This window comes from Camelus dromedarius, chromosome 10 (genome assembly GCF_036321535.1).
Source record: "Camelus dromedarius isolate mCamDro1 chromosome 10, mCamDro1.pat, whole genome shotgun sequence".
NCBI lineage: Eukaryota > Metazoa > Chordata > Mammalia > Artiodactyla > Camelidae > Camelus > Camelus dromedarius.
Window position 1 is genome coordinate 34,982,531 of NC_087445.1, and position 25,751 is coordinate 35,008,281.

The 25,751-nt window shown below is 34.6% G+C and overlaps 2 protein-coding genes across 5 annotated transcripts in view; one reads left to right on the top strand and one right to left on the bottom strand.

Annotated features, from left to right (window-relative positions):
• The window catches only part of DOCK8 (dedicator of cytokinesis 8), a 223,457-nt gene extending 210,649 nt beyond the window's left edge, over positions 1-12,808 (bottom strand). Inside the window, exons 1-2 of the mRNA XM_031449810.2 lie at positions 12,606-12,808; positions 11,704-11,829 (exon numbers count right to left, since the gene is read on the bottom strand). The gene's annotated coding sequence lies outside the window, so the exon portion shown is untranslated. The remainder of the gene's footprint in view (positions 1-11,703; positions 11,830-12,605) is intronic.
• Positions 12,809-13,520: 712 nt separating this feature from the next.
• ZNG1A (Zn regulated GTPase metalloprotein activator 1A) overlaps positions 13,521-25,751 on the top strand; it is a 39,095-nt gene continuing 26,864 nt past the window's right edge. For 2 of the 4 annotated variants that reach the window (XR_010382681.1, XM_010999718.3), the window contains exons 1-5: positions 13,521-13,777; positions 16,795-16,881; positions 18,728-18,824; positions 19,922-20,013; positions 25,631-25,690. Coding sequence is in view for 3 of the 4 variants with exons in the window: in XM_010999718.3 (XP_010998020.3) it covers positions 13,624-13,777; positions 16,795-16,881; positions 18,728-18,824; positions 19,922-20,013; positions 25,631-25,690 (490 nt within the window). In the remaining variant the exon portion in view is untranslated. The other 2 variants (XM_031449818.2, XM_031449816.2) reach the window with 2 other exon arrangements.

The following is a 25,751-nucleotide window of genomic DNA, read 5'->3' on the forward strand; positions in this document are numbered from 1 at the left end:
CATTAAGCCCCACTTAGGAAGGCCATAGTTCAGGGTATAATCGCCCTATATTAGGAGCTCTTGGAGACTGGAGTAGGTTATTGGAAAATGCTACTGTTGATGCGTCATTCCACTAGTAATTTTTTTCAATGTATAATATACATAGAGATGAGTACACAATGATAAATGTGCAAAACAAACACATCCATGTAAAAATCACCCAGCTCAAGAAAGAATATTATTAGCTTCCAAAAGCTCCCATCCTACCCTTTTCTAGGTGAGTTCCCACAAGGGCAACTGATATCTTATTAACACCATAGATCAGTTTTATCTGCTTCTGAAGTTTGTGTAAGTGGAACATTTCTGTCTGGTCAACATTTTGTTTGTGGATTCATCCATATTGTTGCCTTTAGTTGGAAATGATTCTCATTACTGTGTGGCCTTGGTATGAATATATCTGGACAACTAACATTTGATCAGTGACTCTCTTCCCTCAAGGGTAGCTCAAAGGTTGACGGTGGCCTCCCCAGATCTTCCCCGATTCCACATGGAATCCGTGGGAGGACTCTCAAGTCACTCTAAAGGCTTGTATTGGGTATCAAGACAAAACAGCTGAAGTCTTTGCAATTTTTAAAAGGCTGTGTAAAAGGTTAGGTTCATCCAGGGAAAGAGTTTATTATTTCTCCCCATTCTTTGTATTTTATCTCATCAATCTGCTCTTCTAATTTGGCTAATTTTGAATCATAGACTGAGCTGGAAAGCCATGTCTTCTAAGAAACATTTTGCATAAATTCTGATAACAGTTGTATGAATTTCTGTTTCCTCAGGAATTATGATAAGAAGTTTATCACATTGACCTCAAGAAAAATGGCAACAGATCCTTTCACAGTAACAATTGGAGATCAAAAATACTTTTCACATTAGTCCTTGCATTTTACTTTATAATTATGTAATGGGATTTTTTTTTTCCCCAATTAGAACAGAAGGCTTCAAAGCATGACAAACTTTTGTCTGAGATAAGATGGCCTTTCAGTTTATATATAAATTAAAATTCACATTTTAAAATTCCACAATGAAATTCAAGAAATATTTTGAAAACTTGTCAGCATCTACTTCATGGATTAACATCCACACTACAGTTTTAATTGTGGGAGTTCAAATATTATCTGTATTCTGAATGGTAAATCAAAAGCACTAAAGACTTGTCTTTTCTGAAATCCTGTTTGACAAATGTTCAACTATCATTAGAACATTATTTTAAATGAGAAAAAATTTTCACTCAGACTGAGGTGTATGTATAACTTCATTCATTAACAAAATATTTAATGAGCACCTGCTACGTGCCCAGCATTGCACTAGGCTATAGACATGTCACATGAATAAGACGGCTATTGCCACTGCCCTCAGGAGCCCACAGTTTAGTGTAGCTGAGAGATAGATAAGGAAACAGATCATTTCTAGACAGGGTACTCACTGGTTTAATAGAACAAACAGGATTCTGTATTTGTTGCAGGAGCACAGAAAAGGCACCAAATCGATCCTCAAAAAGTCATGGAATCTTTCCCAAGGAAGTGATGTGTGAAGTGTGTAAGAAGGTACCCTGATACAGTTAGAAGGGTGGTCTAGCCATTTTGAAAGGCTGAAGCAATGGGGTGCCATTCACTGACATAGGGCATATAGAATAAGAATTAGACTGGAAAAAGAAAAGGGAACATAATTAAATGATCTGGGAACATGAAAATGAAAACTCAACAAGCCCAGGAAGAAATAATCATTAAGACAGCATAGTGGAGTGAAAGGGGATCAGGACTCAGGCTGACTTGGATTTAAACCCCTGCTTCACAACTTAATAGATGTGTGACGCAGACCAAACTCTTTAACATTTCAGAGCCTCAAGTTCCCATTGTGCAAAATGGGGATAATAGCATGGACATTATGGAGTTATAGGGAGGATTAAATGGGACAATGCATGTAAAAATGCCTCACTCAGTGCCTGGTACATACTGAACACTCAAAAATTGGAGGCTTTGTTATTTTGGAAGAAAATCAGGGGTGGAGGGAGGATTTGTGCTCTCTACTAAAGCCAGGAAGATAAGTTTTGCAAGATTCCTTTGCTAGAGTCAAAGCCACTAGAATTAGAATTTCCTTTTCAATTGACAAGTGAACCATAAAAGTGAATGAACACATGGCTGCTCAAACAAAAGCATGCGTTGGAGTCGTAATCTCCATTCCACGGACACAGTTGTTGACCAGATACATAGAGTGAGGATGGCCACTAGCAAAATTATAAAGCAGGCCTGTTTGTCTTCAAACCCTCTTGAGCCAGTTTTTAGTTCCCTTGTAAAAATGCAAAATTGACTTCTGAATTTGGTGAGCCACTGAATATACGCATTTACTTTGGCTTTCTCTTGAAACCCAGTAAAATGACAGTAAAGGAATTGCTTTTTAAGACAGAAACCTACAATGACAGTGAGATTAGGACGGAAGACAAGAACAATGAGATTTTGGAATTTAGAAACCATATAGACAAGAGGTATCCAATTTAATAGACCTGAGAAAGATTATCCCTTAACTTGCCTTGGAAAAAGCTGGAAAGTACCTGATTACATCACAGACCTCCTCAAATGCTGGGAATAGCAGGTACTTTCAGAAATAGGGATAAAGATGGTGTTAAAAACAGAAAAATCGGTTTGTGAGTCTGTTTAAGAAGTGGTTAGATACCTTGATCCTTTATCCAACCCTGTATAGCCAGATAACTGTCCCTCTCCTAGCCTGGATAAGCTAAAACAGAGAATAACTTTCTAGGGAACACTTGGCAAATTTGGGGATGAGATTCAGTAATGTAGACAGAAACATTTATGGAAATATTTATAACACAATACAATCCCAAGTCTTTTACCTCTGTTCTAATTTCAGAGCTCTGGAGATTGGAATGTTCTTCTCTGGGGTATCTGACCACCTGGAGAGGAAAGAAATCAAGAGTGCCCCCAAGTAAATGGTCCAGCCAGATGATTCGAAACTGAAGCTGACAGTCAACAAAGCTCACCCAAGGGATCAGAAACTCAAAAATGTTTTTTTAGTACCTCCCTCCTAAACTTGAGTAGATTATCAGACATCTAAGGAAAACCAACTTGAAAGATAGAGATCAAAAGAGACAAACAAACAAACAAAAAAGTAACTTGGAAGAAACCAAGCCTATGATGGGATCAGAAAACTACTATTAATATCCACAGCAGGATGAGAGATGATATTGCACCCATGCAATAAGAATATTACGTTATTTTTAAAAGGAATATTAAGGGAATAAAAGAGGGGATCTGGGAAATTATACACACACACACACACACACACACACACACACACACACACACATTTAGACTAAAAAATTCAAAGAAAGTTTGAATGATAAAGTTGAATAAATCTCCCAGGCAATAGAGCAAAAAGACAGATGGAGAATGAGTTTAAAAAAAAAAGATCAGAATATGAAGTTCAATAGCTGCATTACAGAGTTCCACAGAGAGAGACAGAGAAAATGGAAGCAAGGAAATCATCAATAAAATAATTCTAGAAAATTCAAGGAGAGGACATGAGGTTGGAGATTGTAAGAGCTACTAAGTGCCCAGATAATAGATGAAATTAGACCCACTCCAAGGCACATTATTGTGCAGTTTCAAAACACTGGTGTGTTAATTTGCTAAGTCTGTCATAACAAAATACCACAAATGGGGTGGCTTAGACAACAGAAATTTATTCCCACAGTTCTAGAAGCTGGAAGTCCAAGATCAAGGTGTCATAAGACTCCAGGATAGATTTTTTTCATAAGACTTTAGGACAGACTTTTTAAGGAATGTGAAATTGAAGAAATACCTGATCATTCGAACATATGAAAAGGATATTTAGACAAGTGTTTAAGAGTTTGAGGTAAATTAGTGATAAGTACATGACAATAAGCAGACTACAAGAAAAAAAAGGTATGAATTTCAGGGAAAATGAAAAGTTGAGCAGGAAAGAAAAAATACTCATAGGACACCATGAGGCTCAACTGTGAACATCTGTACACAGTTATAATAATGTTAAAATAAATATTAATTCAACTAACATAAACACATTGAATGTGTGGGGAGATAGAAACAATGTGTGTACTAGGTATAGGTGTAGGTGGAGGATGAAAAGAGTTAAATTTTCTAATGTAAAAATATGTGGTTATGTAAAAAAAAGATTAGTGAGATTTATTGTTTGTTTCGGCTCAAGTAAAAAAAAAAAAATCCAACAACTACTGTTCATGTTTCAACCTAAGATAACAAACTCAAATGTCCCATGATGCTAGGCAAGGAGCTTAACTGAGGGAAGCAGTCTTGGTGAGACTGAATAAGGAATTGGTGGATGAGGCAAACCAAAGAGCATGTGCTCTGTTCCTCAAGTGGACCGCCACTGCATAGCTCCAGCTATGGAAACGTGAGCCTTGTATCAGAAGATTTAAGGATTTTTTGAAAAAAAGCAAGATATGTAACTTTTAACAAATTAAAATGTCCTTATTTTTTAAGCATTGCTGTATACAAAAAAAAAAAAATGTAGCTATGAACTCCATTTGGTCTATATACTGCCAGCTGGCAGCTCTAAAATGATGAAGCTTTTTCATACTCACTGGGAGGGTGTGAGAAAGACATAATATTCCCTGACATTATGTTGCATTGAGTTAGCTAAATTGGCTCTGGATGAAAATAATTTTAAACAGCAAATCAAGGAGTAAAGACCTGTAACACAAGAAACCAAAGGAAAACAAAACAAAACAAAGAAACTAAACCTCTGGACCTTGATATTTTTCCAAGTCACATTGATGTGATAAAATCAGAGTTACTGAAAGCTTATAAGATATAAAATATTATGCCTTTGACTTCATATAGTCAGAGAGAGAATTTAATTGGGAAGACATTCATGAATTAATTGAAGATCTAAAGCACCTGGATCATTCAAGTCCTACTAATATATAGAATTTCCAAAGGCTATTTTTAGTCTGAGGTCAATGAATGACAATGAATGTCATTTCTCTTGATTTCCAAGCTGATAAATGTCCTGTGTCAAATATCAAACAATACAGTAGATTTAAGTCTTCTCATTACTAAACTATGTATGTCTGCTACTGTGCAGATGAACAAGAGTAAAAAGTCAAGCAAATAAGTAATGAGGAAAAGATTAGTATTGTATAAACAAAGGCAGAAAGCAGATCAATGGTTGCCTGGGGCCCAAGGTGGAGAGAAAATTGACTGTAAACAGACACAAAAGAACTGGGGATGATGGAAATGTTCTAAAACTAGATTGTGGTGATTGTTGTACAACTGAATAAATGCATTAAAACTCTTGAATTGTACACTTAAAAGGGGTGAATTCTATGCTAGGTAAATTATACCCTAGTAAAGCTATAATTTAAAAAAAGTAATGGATGATAAAATTAGTGAGCTAAAGCCCGTGTGTGGTGAAAAATGAGATACATAGTCTCAAGTAGCTCTCACTAGGTACTTACTAACTGCAGTGGGGAAAATACTAACTTTTTGGTAGGGAAACTTGGCAGACACCGTTTTAACCAAGGGATCAAAGTTAACATTGCCAGGAAGGGACATATGGATACCATTTGCCTTTTGAAGTGACACACAGAGAAGGATATAACATCAATTTGTGGCATTCCCACCAAAAAAGCATAATCGGAATTTAATCCTGAGGAAGCATAAGACAAACGTGATTTGAGGGACCTTCTGCAAAATAACTAACAAACTCTTCAAAAGTGTCAAGTTCATGAGAGACGGACTGAGCAACACCCCTGATTAAAGTAGACTAAGGAGAATGTGATAACCAAGGGCAATGTGAGATCCTATGCTGGATCCTGGTCCAGGAAACAGACCAGCTAGCAACATCTGAATAAGGTCTGTAGATTGGTTAGTAGTGTTGTATCAGTGTTAATTTCCTGCTTTTGATAATTGTGGTGTGATTGTGTGAGATATTAAAATTAGGGGGAACAGGATGAAAGGTATATGTGGGAATCTCTGTACTATTTTTGTAAATTTTCTAAGTTATTTTGAAGTAGTTTCAAAATGCAAAGTTAAAAGGTAAAAGATGTTTTACCTTTCAGCTGGGAAAATGTCAAGGGATTGATAAGAAATTAATGGTGAAGTGGTGACCAAAATGTAATCCATTGCTCAGAAAGCAGTAAGTAAGAAAACAAGTTGCTATAGAGACTTTTAAATGAAGTACTAAAACAAAATATGGTTAATATAATAATCATTATATTAATTAATTAATATATTAACCATTCTCTTTTCTCTTCCTCCCTTCCCAGTAGAACCACTGTATTCTGCATTTTTCTTTCTCTACTTAAAAACATATCTTTTTAGTGACTCTTGTATTAGTGAAATAAAACATTCTAAACCTAAAATTTTGACTCTGCTTCACTTAACATTAAAAGAGAAATTATGGGTCACAATGATATTTGATGCAAACTTTGGAAAGGTAGAATCTTATTGACTCAAGAGGTTTTAGAACTCAAAGTACTCTTCTGGTTATTATTCTGTTCAGAAAAGGTAATAAAGTGAATATTTACATTCCGGTGATCACAGAGTGCAGTGAACAAGGAGCACTAGCCAAGTAGGGCAAAGTTCTGTGTGTGTTCTGTTGCTGTTATGATATGTATTTACCATATATGTGTTCTGTTTCTGTTATATTAAATAATTTTTCTCTTAAGTGTTTACTGAAAAAGAGCAAGTAGCTCTCTAGGCAAGTCAATTGTTAACTTCAGAGTTTTTATTTACTCTCCCAGGAATGGCACCTTTAATTTTAAAGTATGTAAACATACTTTATAAACATGCTTGTTAAAGGAAACTATAATCATTTATTTACTCTGTAGAATATGAATGTTATAGAAAATTAAATTTGTTCAGTTAAGCTGTACACGAATTTACCATCCCTATGATCAGAAGTACATCATCTTACAGTGTAGATTCTCTTGTTAATCAGAATGCTTCATTCAGATTCTCCTTTCTGTCCAACTTTCTCTTGGAGGCTATGCGAAATAAAGATGCTTCTAGCAGTTTCATATGTAAATACAATGCAAAACTGTAATCTCTCATAATATTCTAATGTATGCATAAGCCAAATTTATTTATCTATTTCCCTTCAGGTGGATGGTTAGGATTTTTCCAGCATTTTTATCTACAACACACCTGTTATGAATGTCATGCCATAAAGGTCTGCATATATATATGCATAGGACAAATTTCCATCAGTAGAATTTCTAGGTCAAAAGGCATATAAAATTAACATTTAAAAAAATTTAAAAATAAAATTAACATTTTGATAGATATTTTTAAATGTTTAGTTTCCATTTTAAAAAGTTGTAGACATCTTTTGTCTTTTGTAACCAGTTATATGATATGAGGATGTATTTAAAAAACAAAAGGTAACCATTTCTCCTCTTCCCCCATTGTCCCATCACCTAACCCATGTCATTATAGTGACGTGTGTCCTTCCAAACATACTGCTCCACATACATGTGTCAGCATACACATAAATATACACATATGTACAACCTCATATATACATGTACTCTTTGAATTTTTTCTAATTGGAATACATTCAGGTGTTATTTATACTATTTTAAAGACAATTAAACAAATGCAACCCTCTATTGGTTAGAATTTGTTTCAGTGGCATGAACAGAAATCTAAACATCACAGAAGTTCATTTTCCTTTCCTACAGCTCTACTCTGGGTATGGGCTGCTTCTAGGTCCCTGCTCCCTCATTTCCGGGGTATGACTCCCATTCTCAGTAACCAAAAAGCACTCCAGCCATCACTGTTGTATCCCAGGCAGCAAAAGAAAAAAGAAATGAAGGCCACTAGATTCCATAAAACTTCCACACAACACTTCTCATCCAGTCCCTTAGCCAGAACTTCATTACATGACCATACCTAGCTACCAGGTGGACTAGGAACTATAGTCTTTATCCTGGAGGTCACATATCTAGCTTAAAAATTAGGGATTCTGCTATCATTAAAGAAGAGGGGGATGAACCACACAGTATTCAGGAACCACAGGAAATTTCGACTATTATACACATAAGTTTGGAAGGACTGCTAAAATAAAGGTAGCTTGCAGAAGCAGTAAATGTGCTAAAGGATGTTGACATGAAGGAAGTTCCCAAAGAAAGTGACTGAGATAGAGATACAGAAGTGTCTGGGTGGTTTGAAAACATTTGCTGCTCTGTATTTGGAGCAGCTTACACTGAGACTTAAGGACAGAATGGAAACATTCAAATAATAAGAGTAAAGAAAGTAAATCAATCTTAAAAAATGAATCTTCTTCCGTAAGTAAAATCATGATACCTAACAGAGAGACAGAGCTATGAGGCTCAAAAGACATTGGTCTCGAAACCAGAAACACCTGACTTTGCTGATAGCACAGTATTTCAGTTAAGTGCAATTAAACACTCTTTGAGAGAACTTGGAGGAATTGCAAGAGGAAGGAAGAATGGAGATATTTCACTTTCGTTTCTGTGTCTTTTACTTACATTTAAGCAATCATGAGCAGGTGCCTGTGGATTTGGCATACAGTTCTTTAAAGCCATAAAAGTTAGAAAGTGAAACTTAAATAAAGCCACAAATATCACTTTTCAATTTCTCTTGACAATAGAAGAGGATATTATTTAGACCATCTCCTAAACCATTACACAAAAATCATTGCACAACATTTTTTCAGTTTTGCTGTAGGCCCGCTCTTTATCTGATAGTATATTTTAGAGAGAATAGTACACCACTGAAGTTGGCCAGATCACAGGCTTTGAATAGTGTTCTTCTTTTTTTTTTTTTTTTTTAATTTTGTGGGGAATTTATTTACAAGTAACTGGACTGTAAACTAAGCCTTATTAATAGCATAGTTTTGCAGCCTAAGATAACGAATTCAAATAATATTACTGACAGCCTTTGAAATGAAAGACATACTCCCTAAAAATACAGAAATGTACCTATTTCACCTGCCAGTCACCTTCAATATTCTGGGGAAGGAATATTACCTCATTTCTTTTCAATGGTTTTTTATCTTAACAGAGTACTACGTGATATTTGAATGCTGATATTTTGTCTTAACTAAGGCAGTCACAAGAATAAAAACCATTGGCCTCTGGCCTTTCAGAGATGTTCCCATTAAAAACAACAAAATAAAATAAAATAAAATAGGGAAATCAAAAGGTCTATTTACAATTAAAAAAAGAAAAAAGAAAGAGATATTCTCATTAAGTTCATATATACCCAATGAAAAATAGCAAATAAATCAGTAAATATTAGCATTTAAAATACTTTGTTTATTTATTTACCACCCACAGCTAGATAAGAGGAACTGGGTTAATTTTGAAACCCTCAGTTTCCTTTTCTCTAAGTCAATGGTTATTGCTGTTCACTAATGTGTGATCTTTCTTTGCAGGAAGTTGCAAAATTGAGAGAAAAAGACAAAACCAAATTGGCATTATTTTTAGCTTTCCTCTGATTTGGATGTAGCTACAATCTTTAGTTTTTCTTGTGGCAAGTGTCACAACTATTCAAAGGAGAAAAATGAGGCAAAGGGAGAAGCAGGGAATTATGCCAAAGGACATATGGCAGGGTTATTGCTACAAAGCTGAGCTGCAGGAATCCAGGCAGCATGAGAGTTTATCTGCTGTGCTCTGCTCCAACGAAGGAGGGCTCCTACTGTAATGCAAAGACTCAAGTGCTGCCTAAATTGGTTCTCCAACACCAGGGATTAGTGCACTTAGAGGATTTAGACCTCTCAGCTTCAGACCCTCCTCTGACTATTAGTACGGTGATATAATTTGGTACCTAACTCTTGAGGGCAGGAGGTTGTTGCAATGGTGAATGATTTACAAACTGAGTTTAAAATAGCAAGGGAGATCTGTTTTTGCAAAATTTCTTTTATTTCAGCTTAACAAGGCAGTGCATACTAGCTGAGATCAGTAGTTGGCAAACTATGGCTTGCTGCCTCTTTCTGTACAATCTGCAAGCTAAGCATTATTTTTATATTTTTAATAGGTTGGAAAAATTAAAAGAATATTTCATGACATTTGAAAACTCTATGAGGTTCAAATTTCAAAATTCGTGGAATTTGTTTTCTCTAAGTACCTACATAACATCCTTGAATTTTCCTGTCGACTGTAAAGCCTGAAATACTTACTGCCTGGTCCTTTTCAGAAAAAGTTTGCAGATCCCTGATTTAGAAGAGCACGAGACTCAGTGTCAGGAAGATCTGGATTGGGCCCTAGGGCTGTCATTTACTGATTTTATGCCTTTGGCCAAGATATCTAAGTTTTCTAAGCCTCAGTTTCCTTGTTTATAAAATGAGCATACAAGTAACATTTATCTTACAGAGTTAAATAAGATAATGCATTTAATATGCTTAACACAATAACTATCAGATGGTAAGGGATCCACACATTATTATTGTTATTATTTTACCATAAAGCAACTGAGATTAAATAAAATTGCAAAACTGAGGAAATTTTAAAGTTACATTAGAACAGATTGAAATGTGGGGAGGATATAGCTCAGCGGTAAAGTGTGTGCTTAGCATGCATGAAGCCCTGGGTTTAGTCCCCAATCCCTCCATTAAAATAAATAAACAAACAAACAAACAAACAAACAAACAAACCTAACTACCTACTCCCCTAAAAAATGGGAAAAAAAATTGTAATAGATTACAGAATAGAATTGAATAATTGTAACAGAATCTAAAATATTATATTTAGGACACATTAAAAACTTATTTTAAAAGGCATTTTGGATTAAATAACAACAAAATCTCACTCAAAATAGAATGAACAAAATTGGTAAGCGCTGTGTTAAGATAGAAGTAAAAACAGTCTTAGACATACAAGGAGAATTGAGATTGAAAGCAACATAACTAAATAAATCAAAATCCTCACCTCTTCAGACACAACCTTTCTAAATCCTGCCCAGTTACTAGAATCAGAAAAGAAAACAGTAGAACTCTACAAAATTCATGAATAGGTAGCTTGCTGAAGAGTATTACAGAAAAACACTAAAGGGAAAATTTCAAGCCCTAATCTTTATACTCACACCTAAGTATGGCTTAATTACAAAATCACCATAAACTATAACTCTACTCGGAAGGTCAGGACTTAAAACTGCTGGAGGCAAGACCTGAAGGCAATGCTTTCATGAAAATTCACACTTGCACCACCACGTTTTGATGCACAGAGGAGCTTTTTTTTTTTTAATAGCAGCTTCATGGGGATAAAATTCACATATTGTACAATATACCTATTTAAAGTATGCAATTCAGTGTTTGTAGTGTATTCATAGAGTTTTGCTACCATTACCAACAATTAATTTTAGAATATTTTCATCACTTCCAAAATGTACCCGAGTCCCTGGTAACAACTAAACTATTTTGTTTCCATAGATCTGCCTGTTCTGGACATTTCATGTAAATGGAACCATACAATATGTGATGTTTTGTGAATGCCTTCTTTCACTCAGAATAATGCTTTTGAGGTCCATTCACCTTGTAGCAGGTATTAGTACTTCATTCCTGTTGATTGTGAGATAATTTTTCATTGTATGGGTATATCACATTTTTTTAACCATTCATCATCAGATGGACATTTGGGGTGCCTTGAACTTTTGACTACTCTATAAAACTCTTTTTGCTCTGACAGAGGCTACTTACTGTTACAGCATTACTTGTCCGTCATCTTGACTGAACTGTCTTATAGGGCACAGGTTGCTCTTGGTGAGAATAAGAGATCTTTTATAATGTTCAGCCAGAGTCATGTGAGAGACTGCAGGAATTTGCCTGAAAAGTACGTAAGAGTAGGTTGTCAGGACTCTAACAGCTTCTGTTCAGGCAGTAATGCTGAAGGTCACTCAATGCTGGTCATAAGAGCAAAACCTGGAAACAACTGACAGGAAATGGCTAAATAAATTCCTGCAGAGTCACATAACAATATAATACAACAGTGGAGTCAGAAAATTAGCTAACCCTAGGAGAGTATATATTATATGCTATTCTTTTTATGAAATTCAAAGACAAACAGAATTAAACAACATATTAAGTACATATATATGTGACAGAACTGAAAAGAGGGAATGATAAATCATCTATAACCTATTCATGATAGTGGCTACTATCTTAGGGAGAAGCAGAAGGTTAGAATAGGAGACAGACACATGACTAGGTGAAACTTATTGGGGATGTTCTTGGGTTACAGGTGAGGTCAAAGGAGTTTATTGTAAAATACATAAATATATATATAAATATAAAGGAGGTCTGTTGTCAACTGAAAACAATGCACAAGCTGATAGTTGAGAATTACGTGTTAATAAGTGGCATACTGAGGAGTTAAGCCTTGGAGCAGACACTCAAGATAGCTTTGAGGGACTGTTCCAAAGAGGTAAAGAGAAATCAGTATATATAGAAGTTTTTGCAACAAAACCCATATAGTCAGAATATCAAAAGATTACTGTTAATTAAAGAAAACTAGACATCTGAAGTTAATGAACTTAGCACTTTTCTATATATGGGAAGATGCAAGAGTTTGAACTTAATGAAATAATTCCTTTGATATGCACCTTAACTATCTAGGGCCCGTATCCTGTTTTTCTCCATCCTGAATCCCCTCAGGGTGCACAGTTGATGGTGGCTGCAGAGGCTGATGGCTTGATGGCGGCTGCAGAGGCTGATGGCTTGATGGCTGTCTGCAACATCCTTTGTGTACTGATTTGGCAGGTGACATTCTTTATCCAGACTATCCAAGGATTATTGATGAGTGTCACAAACCAAAGAATGTAATAAATGAATCAGGGTACCTGAATCCAAATAAAACATGAGAAAGAAAAATAAATAAAAGTAATGCATGTACATCGTAAAAATTTGGGTATACATGTGAAATCTCCAATTATTAAAGATAACTTTCCCTGTTTTAGGTAGAAAAATTACGATTAACTTTGTAGTGTTATAGTTTCCCCCTCTTTCTCCTATGAACTAAAAAAAAATTTCTTTTAAGTGATACTAAGAAATGTTAGCTGTGAGAGTATAGCTCAAGTGGTAGAGCACATGCTTAGCATGCATGAGGTCCTGAGTTCAATCCCCAGTACCTCCTCTAAAAAAGTGAAATAAATAAATGAATAAAACCTAATCACCTCCCCCTTAAAAAAAAAAAAAGAAAGAAAGAAAAAGAAAAGAAACGTTAAGTTGATAAAGTCTATTCCCTGTGGGAGCTGTTTAGGCCTGGCTATCCCTTGAAGTTCCAACCACCCAGGCCTCAGTCCTACCATCAGCCAGCCATTAGCTATTAAGGCTGCAGGCGCAGTGAGGGTGTCAGGGCTGATCCTTAATAACACCGCTCGGCTTTGCGCAGGCTTGGAGAACAAGCCCCGGGGTGTGCCCACCTCCCCCCGTTACGCGTCTAAGAGGAGAGGCGGTCCCTCAGCCAGAGTCCAGGTAATCGGGGGCGGGAACGAGAAGCGGCGCCCGTCGCGGCATGATGACGTCAAATACGCGCGGCGTGCTCTGAGTGCGCCGCTGCAGGTCCTCGTCTGGATCCCGACTTTTGAGTTTAAGCGGAGGTGTGCTGTGCTGTTGGCCGGGATGTTTCAGCCTGTTGGCTCTGCGGAAGAGGAAGAGGAGCAGGCGGAGGAGGATTGTCCTGAATTGGTCCCCATTGAGGCGAAGCAAAGAGAGGAGGAGGAAAATTCTAACCCCGCCGCTAAGATCCCAGTCACAATTATCACCGGGTATTTAGGTAACTAACCATCCCGGTTAGAAAATGCAGTGAACGCTGGTGTCCTGGGATTTGGGGGCTGACAGTGCATCTTCTCCTTAAGCATCGGGGCCTTCTGACCGACAGCAAATGTCTCTGAGGTAGGGGCTGGGTCACTTGCTCCCCGTATGGGTTGCTTTTCATCTCAGGGATTAATTAATGATGCCCAGACCCCTCTGCGTTAGGGTCATATTTATCAAGTGAGATTGAATATTAGCCTAGCTTTTTTGAAACTAATTGTGGCTTTGCAGTGTGACGCTCGAACCCGCCCATAATTGTCCATATGATCTCTAACAAGTTACCTTACATTTCTGAAGCTTACCTACCTTGCTTGAAATGGAAATAATACCATTGCAAGTACTCTTGTCTCCAACATTTATTTTTGAGGTCTGTTTGTAAAGTACGGTAGGAGAATGAGTAAGAATGAAAATTACTCTGCCTTCCAAGACTGTATTTTTCAGACTGAGGACGTTCAGGACTTCACGGGATTCATGGCTTTAAAAACGTGATAAAATTTACTGAAAGACAGTTTATGCGTTTACACTAGAAATACTTTATTGGAAAAGTTTGACTAGTATCATTTTAAAACTTTACAGTTAAATAGAAGGGCTAGAATAAATACTATATTAAAAGTGTGGGAAAAGTTAAGAAATGAAAATTAAGTGAGCCAATTTGGGGAAAGTAATACCATTCCTAAATGCTACTAGAGGCAAATACAAACTTGGTGCACTCGAGAACCTTTTACATAAAAATAGGAATTAAATTAAAGGGAATTAAATCCCCCTCCTTTTTTAAAATTTTTCTTTGTAGCCTGTTTATTTTCATTCTTACTCAGGGTTAATTTTATAAAGTAGTTTATTTATTTAGAAAGGAGTTTCCCTACTGTTATTCAGAGGCTGCTCTACTGAGAAGTTGAGTAAATTCCTTGTCCAAAATAGTATGGTTCAGACTTGCCCCTCATTCTTCCTCATTCTGCTCACTGCTAGATCAGAAGAGCATTGAGTTAATGGTCTGAAGCTTAGGAGTGAGAACTAATGCCAGCATCTTTGTTGCTTAATCTAGGGGATAGTTTCATTGCTTATTCTTGACCATTTTCTCTTTCTTGAAACATTGTTCCCTTGGTTTCCATCACATTTTTCTTCTGATATTTTCACCTACTTCTCTGGCTTCTTTAAAAAATTTTTTTCCCTCCTCTGTTCGTACTTCATACCTAGTGGTTTCTATTTTGATGACCCAACTCAACATGTCCAAAACTTCATGTTACCATCCCATCAAGTCCTTCTGCTCCTGTGATCTCAAACATCTGGACTATTCTAAAAGCTTCCTAACTAGTCTTGAGTCATGCTGCCCTTTAATATATCCTCTGTATTTTAACCTTAATGATCTTTATAAATGTCAGTCTGTCACACCCTTCAGTGGTTTCTGTTTGGGTTAAAGTTCAAATTCCTTAACATGAATTACAAGTTCCTATATGGTCTGGCTCTTGACAACCTCTTTAGCCTGTGAAACTGTGGCCTAGCCACATTGAACTACTTTTACTTCCAAAAAGGTGCCAAGTGTTTTGGCCCCAGGAATACTTTTCTTCTTACTGTTAATGTTTCTAAGCTTCCTGAAGGTAGAGACAATTTGTCCTTGTCTTGTGCACTTTTCATCAAGGCTCAGAATAAAATCTGGTCCACAGCAGACTTTTGAATGACTGAATTATGTCTTGAAGTCTTTTGCTTCATAATATGATTAATTGTTAAGCCCTGGTAATTCTACTAGAAGGTCTCTTACGTCCACCCCTTCCTTTCCATTTTCACTGCCACCGCTTAGTGCAGGACTCAGTTCAGGGCATCTGTCTCACACCTGGACCATTTTTAAGAACCTCCTCATTGCCCTGTGTCCTTAACGTCTGTGCCTTCCATTCTGAACGTCAAACTTTAGTGATGTTGAGCTTCCCAAAGCGCTCTAAACACAAGCCTTCCATCCCTAAAAGCTGTTGCTTTTTAAAAAATAGGACCTTAAAAAGTTGAAGATGTTAATACCTTATTACTCAGTAAATCTCTCCTAGTTGCACCTTAGAAATCTTGTAAGATTTCTAAATGGACTTCAGAAGATGGGTACAAGTTTACCTATAAAAGTTCTTAACCAGCACTATTTATAATAGCAAAACACTGGAAACAACCCAAATGCCCACCAACAGAAAAACAGATAAATAAGTGACATATACAATTGAACTACACTACTATGTGCAGGCAGTTAGGGTTTCTTTCTTTTCTCCTCCATGAACTTTGGTGTGTATGGTTCACAATACTAGTGTTTTTCTTCTGCTTGAGCTGAATGTATTAGGTTTATATGCCACCTGCTGGATCAAGTTAGTGTAGCTTTATGAATTTTTCTTTCTTAGTACTGATAATTATATCTTTTGTTAACATTTCCTACATACATTCTCCATTATGGGTTTGTGTGTGTAATCAATATTATAGATTGCTTTAAGCATACTAAAAGTAGCCATATAGTCAGTCAGAATTTGTCTCTTTAGTGATAGATGTTGAAATAAAAGATAGATCTTTATATGTAAAGTTTTGGGAAGTAAACCATGTGTTTTTGGCTAAGAAGCGTTATCATCATGTGAAGGATTTAAATATTTTATATTTTATAAACTACATGAGAACTTCATTCCTTAGAAGCCATTACTTCAATGATTCTGGTACTAAATAAAAAATTGAGATGCCCTTATCTCAATTGTATTGTAAGTTTTGTAGAAGGCATATTATTTTTGTCATATGAGGTCAAAAAAGCTGTATGATCCCACTTGGAGTATTTATAAAATTTTATGTTAACATAGATCATTTTTAATAGTTTTCAAAGGGTACTTTAATCTTTTCCTCTAGAATCTTCTATACATTGTTAAATAATATTTGAATATCATGCAAATTTTAAACAGCATGAAGACTGTCTTTTTTGGGCCTTTAAAATTAGTCTTTGAATTTTGTTATTTAAAACATATTTTATAGGTGCTGGGAAGACAACACTTCTGAACTATATTTTGACAGAGCAACATAATAAAAGAGTAGCAGTGATTTTAAACGAATTTGGGGAAGGTAAGTAAAGTTCAGTAAGTTCCATGCTGTGAGAGTTTATAGGACAGTTAATTCAGCTGGCAGATTGATGTTCCATATAGAAAAATGAAAATGCAAGATATTATAATGTGAATACATTGCTGTGGATAGTTTTGGAAAAATTAGATTAATTTGTCAAATTTTGTTTTACACAGATTTGAGATACTGAAATCAGATATTTTCTATAAAATTTAATTTTGTATAACTTTGGAACTCATGCCAACAGAATGAAATTAGATTTTTACATAAAATAAATAACTCTAGAAGTAAAAATCTAAGTGTATAAAAGAAAATCTTCCAGGAACTAGAAGGTCCTTTTGTACTGTCTATATTGTTTAATTGCAACTTTTGAAAAATATTCGAAATGCTTCAGTTTTTATAAATTTACCTTGTTGAATGTTGTTTATTCTGCAAAACAGTTAAAACTAAAGGTTTAAAAAATAAACATGCGGTCTTCATCCACAAGCAACTTCATTTATTTGTGAAAATACATGCATTTAATATTCCAGTTTTTTATCTTTAGTGTTGAACTGTGTTTAAAAAAATTATACAGTAGTGTTAGACACAATTCTTTGATTACTTTTACAAGTTTTTCTTAAGTGTGAATTTTCATGAAAGGTCACTTTTAGCCAAAAAATGTAATTTCTGATGGAGTATTTCCTAAAGTCTACCTTTTTTTTCATTCGCAAATTACTAAAGGAGCTAGGGTTATGAACAGGAGGGGAGGCCTATTAGTTGAGCTTGATATCTGGTTTCAGTAAACTAAAGAGAGTTTCAGTAAACTAGAGTCCTGTTAGACAAAAAAACAATCCTAAGATTTTTTTAATCATAGTCTTTTATTCTAGCTTATTATTAGCTGATCTTCTATTGGACATTGATTACATTTCTAACTACTTTCTTTCATTCTTTCTGGACCATTTTTACAGTTTTGTCCTTTACAGCATTTGCAGTACTGTATTATTATTAATTGTTATATTAATGTTCTCCAGCCTGAATTCTGTAACAACCCCTTTCAAAACTCTATCATCACCTAACTGAAATATAAACAAAAAATATATGTGAGTGAAAATTTATTCAGTTTTTTTTGTTTTTGGCCATTTGCTTTACCAGACATTTAAAACTCTTTCCTGGCTTTGGTATGTTTCCTTACTGGAGGAAAAGTGAGACTTTTAAACCATTCTTACTTGATAACAAGCACCTCAGAGCCTCAGATATTCTTTATTCTTTCTCAGGTAAGCATTGCTAGGAAATGTATGTGTATTTGGCTAAAATTTAATTTTTCAGTGAGCACATTGATACCCTGCCCAAGCAAACTTCCTCAAAATGAACTAAGTTTTTTTTTTTTTTTTCTACTCATCCTGGGAATACTGAACACTTTGCTTAGTAGAAACAAAAACAGTTTAGAGGAAGAATGAAAAGAAAAAAATAGATAAGACAATTCCTTAAGAGGATGAAAGGCAGGTAAAAACCAATATGTAAAACATTGGTCTATCTAGAGAGTCGGCCATGGATGAGAAAGAGTGCCTTTAAAATAGCTACTTTATTAGGAAATGGAAACATGCTAGTAAGAGGCCTTAAGAAGTAGATATAATTCATCAGTTTTGTATTTGCCTCTTTAGAGGCTTAAATCCTCTTAAAGAAATAAAAGCTAAAATAATCTATAGTAGTATAGTTTAAAATATTGAGACAGCCTGAGTTAAATGAAAGAATAAGAGTTATAAAATGTATTTCCTGCATTGAAATTCACTCCATTATTGAGTATCCTCATCTTTGTTTTTGGTTGGCTAGTGGACATAATCTAAAGAGAGCTTCTCATTGATTATTCTAGGAAGTGCAGTGGAGAAATCCTTAGCTGTCAGCCAAGGTGGAGAACTCTACGAAGAATGGCTAGAACTTCGGAACGGTTGCCTCTGCTGTTCCGTAAAGTGAGGAGTGTGTTCACTGTGTGCTTGTTGGTTTACTATAAATGTTGATTGGTTGTATTTCTGGCTTTGACTGTCTTGTGTAATTTAACTGAATCTACATAGTTTGCTTCATTGTATTTTCAAATGCAAGATAGACTTATTAGGATGCATTTTCTTAAAGTGTTTCTTGCTGTCTTGTTTTTCTGTCTGCTCTAATGCTTTGGTCCTTTTATTGAGGTTTTTTTTTAATTGTTTTTGATGTCAGGGTTTACTTAATTAATAATCCCATATGTTAAAAATGATTATTCTGAATTTAATGTCATTGGTACTATTTCTAAGAATTTAACCTCTAAAAAGAAAAATAAATGACCATGAAAAAAGAGAAAAACCTCACATTATGTTCCACCAGTTATGGTTGTTTCCAAGGACAGTGTCTATTTCATTCCCCAATATAACAGCTCTTAGAAAAGGAGTGACACAAATATGAGTGAATTAGGAAAATTACCTGTACTGTTGATTTTGTATATTCTCTTGAATTAAATTTCTTCTACATCATTTACTGTCTTAGGTGTTTGAGTCAGATGTATTAACAAGGTTAAAACAGAACAGCTTTTATTAAACAACTAAAATTAAGTATTTTCTTGCACTTTTGATATTATTAAGAAAAAAGAAAAATTAAAGCCTGCTACCCTAATTCAGGACAGAACTGAAAGTTACTTAATTGTAATGTCCCTTTAGCTGTTATATTAAGCTACTATATAATTCATTAATTTTGTCATTATTTTCTATATTGATTTTTTTCTTTCATAAAGCTATAAAAATAACAGATTCTGACTTACATTAGTCAGGTATATTAAAATACCCTCCACTTTTAATTTTAATAAAATTAAAGTACAACTCTTTATATATCTGATTTCTTTTTACCTGTTAGTATATGTGCATCCATCCCCCAGTAAATACTGAATGGACATTTTGTTAGAAGCCTGGGAGTTAGTTAAATTTTCACATGCCTAAATATATTTTTGCCTCAGGTTGCTGAATATGTTTTAAAATGCTTGTTATGGTTACTTTAAAATATTCAGGCAATCAACTGTATATTATGTTTTGGTATTCTCCAGGGATAATGGCCTTAGGGCTATTGAGAATTTGATGCAGAAGAAGGGGAAATTTGATTACATATTATTAGAGACCACTGGATTAGCAGATCCTGGTAAGAAATGTTATTATTAATAACCACAATGTAGTTCTTAAACATTTTAAAATAAATGTAATAGAAGAATATCTAAAATGAGTATTAAAGCTTTAGATTTAAAAAAAATTATTTTTTTTGTTTGAAAGAGGAAAAATTCTGAGTTGTCATGTTTCTTTGGCAGATGAATGATGATCCAAGTACTTGGTACTTTTAGCATGCTAATAGAATTTGAAATTCTACTGATTGATTTAGGGTGATTGATATGAACAAAAGTGGTTAAAAATATTAGGGAAATATAACAAAATTTAGGGAAAAAGAAAACATTCTATTTCTAGTATATATTTGATTGGTTATACTCTACAGATATCTTATTTATGATTACTTTTTAATTTAGCTCTTTTAGAGGGTCATTTAGAAATATTTAAGGGCTTTTGGACTTTAATCCCAGAAATACTTACTCCCTTTAAATTGATTGTTAACATTTTGTTTTTCTACTACTAAACTTGAAATAATTTTATTTGTAAATGCTGTCATAAGGTACAGCATTAAATCAAGCTTACTGGGCTTTTTATCTGGTGTGGAATTAATAACGATTATCTGTGAAGTTTTTCCCTCTGAATAGAGTTACATCTAAACTTCCCTGTTGAAAGCTACACAGAATCTGTTTCTAATAATGGGTTTCTGTTTTCCTTCTTACCCAAATAATGTTTAGATAACATTTTTATTCCTAGTTTGCAAAACATTTAGTTTTGTAAGTCTGACCCATACCAGTATTTCTTTTTTTTTGATTTGGGTCTGTGGCATTGTGCCATAAAACTATGTTAAAGTACTATTTGGGAATAATTTGTTGAAAGGATTGTAATTGTTTAAAAGAAATATTGGAGTGTACTGAAGGTTCAGATGCAATCAGTTGTTAACTGTATTTTGAAGTATTACATAATAACATAGTCCTTATGTTTTCAGATTAAGATTGAGTTGGGTTCTTTTGGTCCTGTAGCAGGCATGGATTTTTCATACATTTTCATACTTTTTCAATAGGCCTGACTGATGATAGGTCTTGGACTATTACATTGGTGTTAAATATTAATTTAAGTCTGGTAAGATGTGAAAATATATTGTGTGCCTCTTTTTGAAATAGCAAATGTCAGTTTCTTTCATTGTAGCTTCTTGAGAAAAATTCTTGTAACTTTGAGAGTACATGAATTTAATAAAACACAGTTCAGCTTTTCAGAGGAAGAAAAAGTTAAATAAAATCTCAGAGAAAACTTTTGTACAAATTGTTAGGTATAAACAGGTTAATGTTTCTTTTTTCTTTAGAACAATAATTTTTATTGTTCGGGTAAAAATGAAACATTCATTGTTAAAATGATTAATACCGAAGGAAATACAAAGAGGAAAGTTAAAGAAAAGTTGCCCTATATCTCAGGCAGGTATATAAATACGGGCAGGTAAATTTCATTCCAGTGATTTCTCTGTGCCAGGGCTACTTGCTGTGGTCTGTGTAATGACAGTGTCAGCCTCAGCTGGGAGCTTGTGAAAAATACAGATTCTTGGGTCTCACCTCAGATCTACTGAATTGGAATCTCTAAGAGTCTGTTTTAATAAGCACCCCCAGGTGATTCTTAGATGTAAGTTTGGGAAGTCCTGCTCTATGTGCTTCTGAGAGCTGTGTAAATATGCAGAAGTAATTTTATAAAGATGGGATCACATTCTTTGTGCTATTCTTAATAATTATTAATTTAGTTTTACTTGAACCTCAAAGAAGAGAACTTGAAAGATGTGAAGGGATTGCTGAATATCAGATAAATGCTTCACTGCAAAAGATATGAGTTAAAAAAAAAAGGAAAAGATTGACAAAGAACATAAACAATTAGGGCAAGTTATTTTTTTAAACTACACATTTCAATTGTAAAAGTAGTATCTGTTGACTCTCTGGCATAAAGGATGAGGGAATTAATATACTTCCACCTTCTCCCATCTAGCTTTGGTTGATAGTATCCTTTTCTAACATTTACTTTCTGTTGTACTTTGTTTAGTTCTATCTTTAAACTGTTTCAGTGCTCATTACCAGCACTATGGCTTCTCCATTCCTGAGCTGATCTGTCTCTTGATTGACTGAATTTTTTAGTCAGATAATCTTTTGAAGCTTCCGGTGCTGTATTCCCTGAGATCTTGCATACTTCATTTATTGAAAATACTTGTCTTTTGTCTTTTATACTTGAAGGATTACTTCACTAGGTATAAAATTTCTATATCACAACTTTTTTCCCTCAGAACCTTGAAAATGTTGCTTCATGGTCTCTTAGTATTTTTGATTGGCTGGATTTTCTTGTCTAGTATTTTCTCTTTTCATTTCATCAAGAAGGATTTGTGAGTGCTGTATTTTTTGAGTTTCAGTGCTGTTGTTTCCTTTAATGTTTGAAAATGTCTGCCCGTGGTTTTCATTCTTGAAAAACAACTTGGCAGGAGGTAATATATTTAGAGAACATTTTCATTAGAACTTTGTAGTCATTTTATTATATTGCAGCAGTGAGTGTTACTGTAGTAAAGTCTGACTTTTTTCTACCTCCTTGAAAGCGACTTGCTTTTTCATCCAAAATGCGTGAAAGATTTTTTCTTTATTTTTAAAGTTCTGTAATATAACCAAGATACATCGAGGTGTCATTCATAATCATGTTTTCCTGGATTACAATCTTTAGTCTGTAGGTTTAGTTCTTCATTAGGGACATTTTCCTTTTTTATTATCATGAAGAATTTTTGTGTCAAATTATTGGGTCCTCTCCTTTATGACACCAATTTTTCTTATGTTGAATTTTCTTTGCTCTTGGTATCTGTTATCTTCTAATGTTTTGGTTTATCTTTTGCCTCTGCATTTATTGTAATCATCTCAAATCTTCCTTTTTGATGGTAATTCTGTTTGCACTAATGTTTGTTGATGTTTTAAATGAATTAATTGATTAAATAATGGTATATTGGCCCTAAGTTTATTTCTTTAATACCACAAACTATCTTTTCATGTTATTCGGCTTTATTTTGCTTTAGAGCTTGCTTTTAATTAAGATTGTGGGTTTTTTTGGTTTTTTTTTTTACCTTCCTTATTACAGAGAAGCCCTTAGGAATATTTTTTGGTTTCTTGGGTTATGTCTCCTTCTAGAACAGGTTCTTTGCCATTGGTATGCTCCATTCATTTGTTCAATTTTTTCTTCCCCCCTTTTTGCTTGTTTTTATTTCTCCTAAGCTGTAGTACCTGAGCATAGTTTTTCCAGCATGTTTGTGGTTGATGTAGGAGGCTCAGAGAACTTCTACCTACTTAGATGTGGTGTTGATGAATCTTGTAAATACTCTACCCATCTTACGTGAACGTGTGTCTCTTGAGCCTCAGTTTGAAAGCTGGGTATTGCTGGGAGCGGGGATGGGGAAGCAAAGAGAAAAGGGGTGACTGAGAGAGCCAGGTGGGCAATGTGATTTTTAGGCTCTGCTCTCTTAAAATACCAAGTGTTCCCCTCCAGGATTTGCTCAAACTACTCGTGAATAGATTTCCCATGCTTTTTGCAGGGCCATCCTTGAGCTTCAGACCTCTCTTTTCAGTTTGCGCTGAGCCCTAGAAAGTGATCCCCTCCCCCTGAAAATGTGGAGATGATTAGATAATTTCACCCTTGAAGTTTTCTTGTTAACTTTTCCCTGTATTGCTTATTTCTCCCTCAGTTCTACTTCTCACCATTTGAGAGCTGTGTCAGATAAATGTTAGGATTGTGTAAACTATTTCCCTATAACCTCTTATTGGGGATGGGGATAGAATTAAGAACTACATAAGTCACATAGAACTTTCTGTTTTTTATTTTTACTGTCACCCAAAATTTATAGCAGAAGGTTGTACATTTGATTGCTGCTGATAAAATTTGGCTTTCAAAATTTTATTTTGTTTATTTTTCTTTTTTGTTTTATTAGGTTCTGAAGAAGGGAGATTCTATAATTTAGCTCAGGATTTCTTAACCTTGGTGCAAACGACATTTTGGGCTGGATAATTGTGTCTTGTGCAGTGTAGGATGTTTAACAGTATCCCTGGCTTCTACCTACTACATGCTAGTAGCATTTCAATTGTTGAGACTGCCGAAAATTTCTCCAGGTGTTGCCAAATATTCCCTGGGGAAAAAAATCACCCTGGGCTTAGAACCACTGACTTCATTCTCTCGTTTGTACTTCTCCTGTTAAACACCTACATCCAAATTTTAAATAGTTCTTTCTTGTGTAGCCTAGGAAGTATGATACTAGAAGTACACATCAGATTAGAGTAAAAGCCCTGGTACAGTCTTACAGTTCAACTCAATCCCAGGCAGATGTTTACTATAGGACTTACAAGCTATCTGAATAGAAATAAATGAATTTAAAAAATTAAATATGTCCAATGTTAGGAATTTTACTGAGTGAAAAAGGTTAATACTTTTAAAAAATGACCAATTTTTTTGACTAATCATATTCATAGCAGATTTACCTTTTCTCCTTCATTAATTAAAATCATGTTGTTAGCCAGGTAGGTGAAGAAAATTCTTATTGGCAATTCAGTTGTTTCCTGTTTAGGAGACTGACATTCTCTGGTTCTAAGCTAAATAATTGTCATGGTAAAGTAATTTCCTTGAAAAGGACAGGCATTGATTCAGCCCCTGTTACTCACAAATCCTATTTCAGTCAAATTGGAAAACTATTAAGTTTTTGGGAAAAAAATCAATAAGTATCAGGAAACCATTAGATCTTGTGGCCCTTGCTATATCCTGCATGAGTAATCACTGTAAACAGCTGACAGGTATTTCATTGTTGACACAGAATGATGCTTGGGGGACCACATCTCGTCAGGGTAGGTAGACAGTTTTAGACATTGGAATGAGTTCAGTTATCCTTGTTTTTCCCTAGTACTCATTCTTTTAGACAGCTCTGTCACTAACTGGACCTGTGATGCTTTGAAAAAATCAAATTCTTTCTTTGCTGTCAGTTTTCTCTTTCTAGTGTTGTGGCATACTAATCAGGATGTGTGGTTTGATAGTAAACCAGTTTCTGTCAAAAGCAAGTTTTAATTTCTTATTATTTTTCTCGACTAAAAATTTTTCCAGATTTTATATCAGTACTAGTAAATAGTGTAAGAATTTATTAATAAGGCCATGGGGTGTATAATTTTACTTTTTGTTCTTTTTCGTCTATAAAACTTACAAGTAAACTTAAATTTTTTGGCCAAGTGATTTTGGATTTATCTATGTTTTGTTTTGATAATTATTTGTGACCTGTATGATTATTCAGGGGAGAGAAGATAAAAATAAAACCTATGTGCACACAGCCATTCTGCCCAAATTTTTTGATAAAATTTATTGGTAAATTATGGCATTGGAGAAAGTTTGATGTTGGGTTTGTATATAAAGTTGTTGGGTTTTTTGGTTTTTTTTTTGGAAGTAAGAGGAGAAGAAATTGTATAAGTAGTAAATGGTTCTATGACTGTAATTTCCTTAAGAAGGTTGAAAATCCATTTTTAATTCATATATGTGTTTGCCTATTCCATTGGGGCAAATTGAAACATTATATATAGAATTGTGTTTCCTAGTTTGAAGAAATGTTTTTACTTGCTGAATATTATCATATATATTTTCAGGTGCTGTAGCTTCTATGTTTTGGGTTGATGCTGAATTAGGGGTTGATATTTATCTTGATGGTAAGTTTAGAAATGGGATTTTTTTTATTTTCGAGTAAAGTGTTAAAGTTATGGTTAAGAT